The 10,293-nt window shown below is 34.8% G+C and overlaps 3 protein-coding genes and 1 long non-coding RNA gene across 4 annotated transcripts; 3 read left to right on the top strand and 1 right to left on the bottom strand.

Annotated features, from left to right (window-relative positions):
- Window positions 1-661: 661 nt before the first annotated feature.
- Window positions 662-2,107, bottom strand: LOC118437997. The gene is made up of 2 exons (XM_035857632.1): window positions 1,720-2,107; window positions 662-1,025 (listed from the first exon to the last, which is right to left on the bottom strand). Exons 1-2 carry the CDS (start codon window positions 1,997-1,999, stop codon window positions 871-873), a joined length of 435 nt encoding a protein of 144 aa, XP_035713525.1. The 5' UTR covers window positions 2,000-2,107; the 3' UTR covers window positions 662-870.
- A 1,942-nt stretch (window positions 2,108-4,049) lies between these two features.
- Window positions 4,050-4,486, top strand: LOC110857359. Its single transcript, XR_002548671.1, has 2 exons — window positions 4,050-4,175; window positions 4,253-4,486. It is a non-coding gene; the product is annotated as an uncharacterized LOC110857359 (long non-coding RNA).
- A 392-nt stretch (window positions 4,487-4,878) lies between these two features.
- On the top strand, window positions 4,879-5,737 carry LOC110857265. Its single transcript, XM_022105885.2, has 2 exons — window positions 4,879-5,123; window positions 5,452-5,737. The coding sequence occupies exons 1-2, from the start codon at window positions 4,917-4,919 to the stop codon at window positions 5,644-5,646; spliced, it is 402 nt and encodes a 133-aa protein (XP_021961577.1). The 5' UTR covers window positions 4,879-4,916; the 3' UTR covers window positions 5,647-5,737.
- Window positions 5,738-7,165: 1,428 nt separating this feature from the next.
- Window positions 7,166-8,551, top strand: LOC110857361. Its single transcript, XM_022105963.2, has 3 exons — window positions 7,166-7,294; window positions 7,359-7,716; window positions 8,203-8,551. The coding sequence occupies exons 1-3, from the start codon at window positions 7,255-7,257 to the stop codon at window positions 8,468-8,470; spliced, it is 666 nt and encodes a 221-aa protein (XP_021961655.1). The 5' UTR covers window positions 7,166-7,254; the 3' UTR covers window positions 8,471-8,551.
- The last annotated feature ends 1,742 nt before the right edge of the window (window positions 8,552-10,293 follow it).

The raw sequence follows: 10,293 nt of genomic DNA, 5'->3' as shown, positions 1-10,293 counted from the left end.
ATTCGTAAAGCTTTCACTTTCTTTGTAGGAAACGCAGCCATCCCAATTTAAATCCACTTATACACTTAACATCAGCAAATTCTCAACCATTGGTCGATAGAGTTATATTCATGTAGTTTTGCATATGTTTTGTGTCCAATGTGCCCAGCATTAAAGTTAAAGGTCAATCTTATCATAGTAAAATGGTCAAATTGTCATGTACCTATTTCCATATTTGCATGCCCCAGCAATTGTACAACTCTGCTGCTCATTACACCCCTGTCAACGTTGCACTAATACGTATGCAATCATATATTAAGTAGAAGGCTAATCCATTTCTAAATCACTTTAACGACGCATCTTCATCATCACGCGTCAGATTCCACTTTTTACTTCTCCCAGTCTAACTCATTCTCAAACTAACGAGTCGTCTCACACTGTCTAAAGGCGAACTTCATACAAAAATGCTACACCGAGAGAGATGTTATCTTTTAAATGCATGTTCATTGTACATACATCGGTGAGACGCATTAATTTACCTGACTGACTGAATGCACCAGTTCTTTCACACTATTCATTCGGACTTGATCTGATCTCATTCTTCTCTGCTGCGAACTTTGTCATGATCTCTCACTCGTTCAATGTTTAGCAGAATGCTCCACTTTCGCTGCAAAATTGTGTAGAATTTTCTTCACAAAAAATATTTATTATTTCTTTCTCTTATTAAATTAAAATAAACAAAAATTTAAGGCAAACAGGTCAAGTGCGTAGTAAAAAGTATGTAGTAAATTTTTGGGGTAAAAAATAAATATTTAAATGTCTTTGGCAGTATAAGCAATGTGCAAAACTGTGACGAAATTGTTCACACCGAAGCATTTTGTACCCTTAATTTCATAAGTGTTCAGTATTCTTAATTTTTAACCCCAGTTTGGACGATGGGTTTGAGGAGTCTCTGTAAATCTCGTCGTGGTCAGTGGCCCCTCCCCATTTGTGCTCTGCTTTTTCGAGTTGACCACTGATGTTGGAGAAGTTCCACTCTCTCTCGTCTGTATTAAAAAAATAGAAAATAGAATGTCACATGGCTAATTGATGGAGTGATGAAATTGTTAAATTTCCAGAAATTTATACCACGAAATGTAATAATTTTCAGTGATAAATACAGTCAGAATTTTGTAGTCAATTTGATAGCATTTAGAAAACATAATAAATTTGCGGAGGGACAAATGTTCCTGAAAATCTCAGGAAATCTGCAACTTTTTTAAAACAGAAATAAATCTAATGCTAATTTCTAACCCCAACAATGAGGTATTTAATTCACCCAGTCATTAGTAACTTGTAAGGTTTGTAAAATAATTTTACAAACTAAAATGACGCCCTTGATCTGAGCAAGTTTGAAAAATATGCGTAAGCTAATTTTCCTAATTTCCCAATTTTCGAAATATTTGTAAAATTTTGTAAAAATTGGTAAAATTGTATTGGTTTACATAATTTACGGACCTACAAATTTTACCATGGACTGCGTGAATTAGCTTACTAACTGAACCAAACACATACAAATTTATAAATTCTGTCAATATGCTTCATTTACATATGCGACTATTTTGTACAAGTTGAAAATCGTAAAGCAATCTCATTAATTTCTCAAGAATCTTTTTATTGTTTTGTTTGCTTTATTCGCAATAGATTAAAATAAAAACTAAAAAAAAATGGTAAAAATTGAAATGTAAGCATCTCACTCACCAGGATTCTCCCACTTCTCGCCCAAACCACCCCTCTTCTTGAACGAGTTCCTCTGCTGGATCAATCTCAGATATTGACACTTCGTAAAGCACAACGCTCCAAGACCCGAAATCGCGAAAAAGGTCGTTTCCGGTCCTAAATCCAAGCCATACAAGGCCGCCACCGCACCAAATGCGGATACCACCGCGGCGCACGAGAAGACACAAAGACCACCCCCATCCGCACCTCCACCACCGCCAAAACCACCCCCACCTCCACTACCACTCAAAATTCCGGACATTTCAAAAATAAATAATCCTTAATAAATATTTCAAATTCCAAGTTTCACAAAAAAATGAGAGCAACAATTTTTCTTAATGAAACTCGGTCGACGTGTCAACCACAAATGTTGACCACAAAACAACAAAGTACAACATTTTAGCGAGATGAAAATCGTACATATGAGCATGATCAAGAGGACGAGTCTTTATTCATATTCATACAAAAAGTTACCGGTTATGTAAAACTGAGAGTTAAGTTGTAACAGGGTTTCGCCAAAATTCATGCCGTAATTTTGCAGGTTTCCTTCATACCGCAAATATGTACGTATGTATGCAAATAAATAACCAGTTTTTGAAACCCTGTCACTTTGTTTTTTTCCTTCTTCCGTTAAGTGTATCGCTGCCCCGTGGCTGTGTTGGGTGGCACACGCTTTTGCAAAATGTGGAATTTGGGTTAGCCAACTAACTAACGAAGGATAATATCCTAGTATGGTTTTCTGCGTAGAATGTGATGTCCATCCCTATGAAATATGTGGACACAATGACATTTCTGCTACATATCCTTAGCGTATGTATACAATTACATACATCATCTTCATGCATACCTTGTAATTATACCGGTAGCCGAATTGATACGATTACAGGTAACTGTGTAAAATTCGTATCATTTGGTAAATACATTGTATGTAATTGGACGTAGGAATTTCACTACGAATTAAAGGTGACTGAATTTGCGGTGGGTCTACCTTTCTAATCTTTTCCCTATATTTTTATTTTATTATGCTGGCTAAAATTCAGGCAAGCATCAGCTACAAAATAAGTGCTGGTTTGTAACTATAAGGACCGTGCAGTTAACATGTGACCCGTTTTTACAGAGGTGAAGGCATATCCAATCCTCCGAGGCATACACGCTATTTGGTTAGGGTTTTCTGAAAATGGATCACAAACTTTATGCTCGGTCCCTAATGACGCCGTGTCTATAATACTTTGCTTAACTTCGACGCGTGAAATGGAGTTGGTCCTCCAATTCAATGTAACGTATAAACTTATTTACTCACTCAAGTTCAAGGTGGTAATGGGATGGGATGGAACTGATGAGAGTGAGAATTTGCATGCAACAAATTAATTACGCGTTCATCAATCATGTTAAACTTTCATTTTTTTCTCATTCTTTACAACGTTTTGTTGAAATGTTTGCACACTTTGAGAAGATCAGGGTATCAGAAGTCATGACAATAAATAAATTGAGTTAATGAGGTTTAAATTACGCCCAAAAATCTTACAATGAATTATATTTAGTAACAAAGCGACTACAAAATGTCATTATGTACAAATCGTTATCTAAAATCTCCATTTGTTATGAGTCGAGTTAGCCACGGATAAAATCCTTGACTTTCATCGAGGGGATTTTTATTTCTTGTATTTATGAAAAGGATTTAAATATATACAATTTACTTTACCTGGATATGTAAACCGAATTTTCGCGAATACAATAAAAATGTCTACAAACAATAGTCAAACATTTTATCCGTGGCTAACTCGATTCATCACAGATGCAAATTTTAAAGAACGAATTTTAATAAAATTTACTAAACAATTCAAGTTCTGCTCTACATACATATGTGCATACATTTCTCTTTCTGCTTTACATTTACATACAACTCTAGATTTTTACTCAAATTTAAATATGTTCCTGAAATATTTCCCTATGCATATACATATTTGTACATTTTAAAAATTTGTCATGTATGTATATATTCCTGTGTCCATTAGATATTTTAAACTTTCCACGATAACACATAAACAGTTACGAAACCTTGCCTAAACTTTTTACCTAACAACCTCCCATGACTAATTAATAATTCATACAGTACATAATTATGACATCATTAAGTCTATATGACCATTGGAATTATTCCATAACAACACCGTAAATTTAATTACGAACCAAAAATAGCGATAAAAATTATACTAAAAAATCAATTTGAAACTAAACATATCTAACAATATCCAGTTTCCAAGGAGATGAATTCATATATAAGCAGCTAAAAATACACAGTCCCCATACTAGTACCAAATCATTTAGTACTCAATCTTGCACTTAAAAAAAGTCTCAACAAAAATTTAATAAAAATGAATCGAAATTTCGCAATTTTGATTTTCCTAATCGTCGCATTCGTTGCGGTTGCTGTTGTGGTGAGTAGAAATTTTGGTTTTCATGAAAATAAGTTTCTTAAAGTGGAAATTATTCAATAATCAATTTTGTTTTTCAGTCCGGTGAATCTCCAATTTGTACGTTAAAAGCAGCCGCTTGTGCTGCCGGATGTAAAGCGGGGGGTTTAGGGGGTGGGGCCTGCCAAGCGGGTGCAAATGGGTGCAACCGATGCGTCTGTTCATAATTCTTGTATTAAATTATGTATAATTACGGTAAAAAATAGTTCACAGTTTAATGACAGTCCAATTTTTGTGCAAAAAATAAATGAATAAATAACAATTTAAAAAACAACCATTATTATTAATACACTCTTAAAAATCCAGTATTAAAATACTGCCAAGCCGTATTTATATGACTCTACCAAGAATTCATCAATATCAAGGTGGAATTGATAAGTAATCCCGCGTAGTAATAGCTCGGTATTAAGGTTATACCATACTGGTAGAATTTTTTTCGGGACCGGTAAAATTTTAATATCGAGCGATAGCAACTTTAATACCGATAAATCAATTCCAAATTTCTAAGTGTATATTGACCTTGATCTTGATCCAGTTCAATAAAACTTTTCCATGCAGATAACATCTTACGAAATCTTATTATCATGTTAATTCACATCTGTTGAATTTAAATTCTATACCACAAAAATCTCCATGACAACGGAAAAATATCACATAAAACCAATCCACCGCAACCCTAAAAGTCACAAATTGTCGCTGGCAAAAATGTCTCCAACTAAATTATCCTCTTCCCTGCTAATTTTTCTCGTATCCATGGTAACCATTGGATACGCGTTAGATTGCAGTAACATCCATTACAAGGAGTCTGAAGGAGTTTTGAATTATTTGGCCAATGTGACATTTACCGTTCCCTACACGACGAGCGGATGGAGGTTCTATTTCCAATTCGACCGGAATTTTACTGGAATTGGGGTAAGTACTTTTTTCGTTGTCATGTCGACAAATAATTTTGATAATACAAACCCGTGTTATTTGGTTCGCGAGGGAACTTTTCCGAAAATGACACTCATATTGTAGAAATCCTAAGCGATTTTCATATACAACTCTCGTAAGTTAGTATTGAGAAGTAATAGTAACAGTAAAAGCTCTTTGTTAAAGTTTTTCCATATCAGTACCAAATTTTTACCGACTGGTATAACTTTAATACTAAATGGTACAAACTTTAGTTCCGAGAAACAAATACCTGCCTGACTATGCCAGACTTCAAACAGTGAATTTAAATTATACTTCTTTTTCTTAGGTGTGGGACGGTTTCATTCAAACGAATGGTGACGCAGGGAGCGCAATTATGACGAACAAGACGAGCAATGGAGAATTGACCAGAGGCGATGAATTCAGTTTCAGATTCCGAATTAATTGGAGTGAAGTTACTCCGGCGAAAAATCCCCCAGTTTTGGAACGCTTTGGAGTTGGGGATGTCGAATTGTGCTTGTAATTCGGAAATTTAATGAAGAATTATTTATTGTTCGGTTGTTTCCACCCATGGTTACGAAGGAAATAAAGAATGTCATTCTTCATGTACTGCACCCATTGTTTGTTGCCACATTTCATACATAATCCATGTCAGTATGAAGAATTTGGTTTGATTCCCAAATTTTAAAAATATTCGATTTCAATGAATATTAAAGATTGGCAAGAAATTGTCACCATTAAGAACTAGCTGTAACTCTTTGTAAGAATTTCACATTATGGAAAATTTACACGACACACTTCTCTGCACGAAACTTTCCAAGCAATTTATAAAGAAATATCGTGGTATCCATTTAAATATGTACATACATACCTATGTACACATGTCTCTGAATATCATACATGAGTTTATTACATCAAGGAATGGATGAAACAAACCACAAAACTATATCTGCTGATTATTTTATATATTCACCAAATCATGATTGAACCTTAATTTTATTTATTTTGGAAACAACTACTGTTCGTCAAAAAATAGGGAAAAAAGTCATTAAATGATTTTTTTGGTAGCATGTACATGAATAGCCTCTCAGGCTTTTTGACTCTATTTATTTGAGCGCACACTAATTATTTATATTATTAAATAGTTCAGAAAAGAATTAGTGTCGTGTGGAAAGGAAAATACATATATGCATATTGTGAACGTCTGTATGTCGCAGGATTATTTTCTTATATGTAATTTAGGATCCATTTAAATTTGGTATCGGGCCGTGCTACAGGAGCGTCAAAAGGGTATAATACATGCATGCATGTTATCGCCTTGCATGAATTGGTCCCATTCTCCCCGAATACTACATGTGACCGAGGTAAGGGGACATACATAAATTGTGACCCAAAAAAAGGGATTTTCTTGACCCCACTTTAACATGTGTCACATAAGAACAATATATTATCATTGGAGCCTTAGCCCCCACTCCTCATTTCCGAATGACATAATTTATGGACGGTCCCTCATCTGAACTTGTGCTTTGAGCAACACATTAAATAATTAATTATGTTTAAATTAACCTCTAAGCTACCAGTTAATTCTAAGAAATATGTATTCCGTTTTGTGTCAAATTATATATAATTTGAAACTTATAATTTGGAACTAAACAACGTGTATATACGTTGTTGTATAAAAGTTTCAACACTTGGTTACGAAGCTATTTTTCGAAATACGTATTTCTATATATACCTATCAATTAAACACATTTGTGGAGCAAAACTATATCTCTTAGCTACTAATTACAAATGCATGAGATTGCATACCAGTTACACAAATGTGTTCGATTATATCGCAATATTTTTAATAATCAGAGTTTATTTATCACGTTGTAAAACATCGGAGAAAGTCAAACTTTCAGAAATATCTTGGTAGTCAAAAGGTTAATCTGACTGTAAAATGTTACAAAAATTAAATATCCGCAAAAACAAACCATGCCAACAATACTACATGTTTATTATTAAATACAATCAAATAACAATCTGGGTCACGTAGGTCAGATCCATCACCACAGCCAACCTGGCAAGTTGAACGAATAAAGTAGGCCACCGGAAATAAATCCCCATCTGTTCAATCGTACCTAAAATTATGAGGGTTTCCGTCGCCATAACCATATTGCTGGGCTTGGGTAAGTAACCTTTAAGCAAATAATTTTTAAATCACTCATTAACTAAACTCTATTTATTATCCAGTCTGCCAAATAAATGGAGGGGGTCAAATGCCCCAAGCCATGTTTGACGAGATGAAGGGTGCGTTTTTCAAATTTATGGATGGGAACTTTCCAAAAGCCAAGGAGGGAATTGTCGCCGCCTTGAAGCCTTTGGCTGCCTCGTCAGAAAAGGAAATAAAACTGGCCCTTAAGGACGCCAAATCATCTGCCGGGATGGCTAGTCCAGCCGCCCTGGTTGGACAATTCGTCTCCCCTGCAGGACTCGCAATCGGACAATTTCCGGGACGATGTATGGAAGGGCTGGCCTCATTTGCCGAATTTTACACCGCCAACCAAGAACAATTGAAGAAACTTCCTCCCTTCAAAATGGGAGATACGAGGTGAGCCAAGTTGTAAATAAAGGGTGGTCAAAAAAGGGTGTTGATATTTCACGGGGAGATTCTATTTTTACTTTCCGAACTAAATGTTTTTTCTATGAAATTTGAATTATGACTTTAATTTGTGGTATTATGGTTATTGAGTGACGTCAGCAGCTTTATGTTATCGCTTTGTCCGTCCGTCCGTCTGTGGCGCGATATATCCAAAATGTCTCAACATAATCTAACGTCGTTTTCTCAAGGAAATTTCGGCACGAAATATTTTTGACCTCGAACTAACCCATGACCGTGAGAACTAAATAGGTCAAGGCTTTATACATAATTTTAGTGTGGTATTATTTTGCATTTGACCGTATGACGCCACTTTTATTGTTCCTTTATTTATTTATATTAAAAAACACCATTTTTTGACCACCGTATATATATACATAAAGTACATATTTAACTTATGTTTAACTGTATGACCTCAGTATTTATTTATACAATAAGGGCACCCGCCTTGATGGACGAATTCAAGAAGAAGTTTGAAGGGTACGTGGCTGAACTGGCGCAGGTTGTTAATGCCAATTTCGAAGACTTTCTTCATCTCGCGGACGCTGTCAAGAAAGAGTTTGAACCCGTTTTGAAGAAGTCCATTGGAGGGAGGGACGGCGACTTTTTTGGAGATCTGAACCAACAATGGGGACAGGCTGTTAAGGACGCTAGGGCCGACATGCAAACAAAAATTAATGAATATAAGCAAAACTTAATTGTATAAGAATAATGGACATAAAATTATTGATTCCCAAGTAAATAGCTTCATTATTGAAGCAAAAATAAAATAAAATTTTGACAAGGATTTTGGTTCATTTAAGATTGTACTGACTATACATACCGTAAAACCTATATTTATAGCCCTCTTCTAATTATAGCCGGTCTCCAAATATAGCCGGGTCTAGGGACCAAGATTACCAAATTTTAGCCGGGTCTCTAATTATAGCCGGGTCCCCAATTATGGCCGGGTCTCTAATTATGGCCTGTCTTGTCCGCTGTGTCCCTGTTCATAGTCCATTAAAGAAAAATGTTGCACATTATGCCAATCAACGAATAAGCTGAACTACTAATTTTTTCATATTAATTTCAGGTTAATAATGGATATAATCATGACAGACAATTTAAAAAACCTGCTAAACTTCGTTTCAAGATGTAGATTAAAAGAGAATGGGTTACTTATGGCTTATCTTGCTAAATTAGAAAACTCAAATTGAGTCAACATGAATTATATTTGATTTTGTAGCATCTAAAATTTTTGGAGCAACAAAATTTAGCCGGGTCTCTAATTATAGCCGGTCTCCAATTTTAGCCGGGTCCGTGACCCTCCGGTTTGGATTTTAGCCCCGGCTATAAATAGAGGTTTTACGGTATGCATGTATACCTGAAAGAAATACATACTAAAGAATTTAGGTGCTTGATAAGTAGAGGTGAAAACAAGCAGGCTATTCATTCAGAAATTTTCGATAATTTTCAGAAAATTATCAGCAGGAAATTTACTGGAAGTCTTGAAACTTTTATTAAATTTCTGTTTTAAAACAAATTTTATGTGGTCTATATAAAATAATTAATTGTAAAATTGATATTTACAAAACAGCTTAAAATTTATATGAACAATTACATTAAATGTTTTGCAGGAAAGATACTGAAAGATTGAACGACTAAAATAAATATAAACTTTGAATAAAGTTTGTACAGTGTAGTTTAATTGCAGATTTATTAAGATATCAAGTCAGCCCAATCACGTTTTAATGTGAGACCTGCATAATTTACAATCAAATTAAATGCTAATTTAAGAACAGTTCAGCGATAAACTTTATTTCGGAGTATTTGCGTCATACACAATAAAGTGTACCACAGCGTGTTTGCTGAGCCCGAGCCAGGATTTAGAGTGTGACGGTTCTGAACCAACAATAAATTGTCCTACCAAATGTCCAACAAATATGTACTGTTAATAATTCGGTAATAAATTATTATCAAGTTGTTACGTATATGAGTCTGCAATATGGGAATTTAAAGCACTACTGTGTTGTAACGACTTGATAATTACCCGTTACCGTCATAGTAATAATTTTTTAACCATTTACATATAGCAAAAAAACTACCTACCCTTGAAAAATTATTCGAAAAAATCGTAACGTGTATGATCCTGCAAAATTGTTTACAATACATTTACTAAATCCCACTAAATGCCAATAGGAACATCTAACAGAACATTATTCTCACCGTAAACTTTAAATTTGGGACCTGTATACCAAATTTCAGGTACCATAATTTATTAAAATAGCCTAGGTCATGTCAGATAAAAAATTCGGCTTCATATTTATTTCTAGACACACACAAACGACGGACAAATCAGCTACATAAGCCCTAGACCGGAGTAAAAATTTTGGTTAAGAGGAGTCCCTGAGACTGACAACATTTCAATTTTATGTGCATCTGCTAAGCTCAAGTTCCGTGTGTGTATAATGGGTGTGTATTTAAATGAAGCGTAAGGATCCATATGTCCTCATTCAATTACACTTTCTACACCAAATTGTCCAACAACTC

This window comes from Folsomia candida, unplaced genomic scaffold (assembly GCF_002217175.1).
Source record: "Folsomia candida strain VU population unplaced genomic scaffold, ASM221717v1 Fcan01_Sc018, whole genome shotgun sequence".
Classification (NCBI taxonomy): domain Eukaryota; kingdom Metazoa; phylum Arthropoda; class Collembola; order Entomobryomorpha; family Isotomidae; genus Folsomia; species Folsomia candida.
The sequence above is the reverse complement of the archived record's forward strand: the minus strand, read 5'-3'. Positions and strand labels throughout refer to the sequence as shown.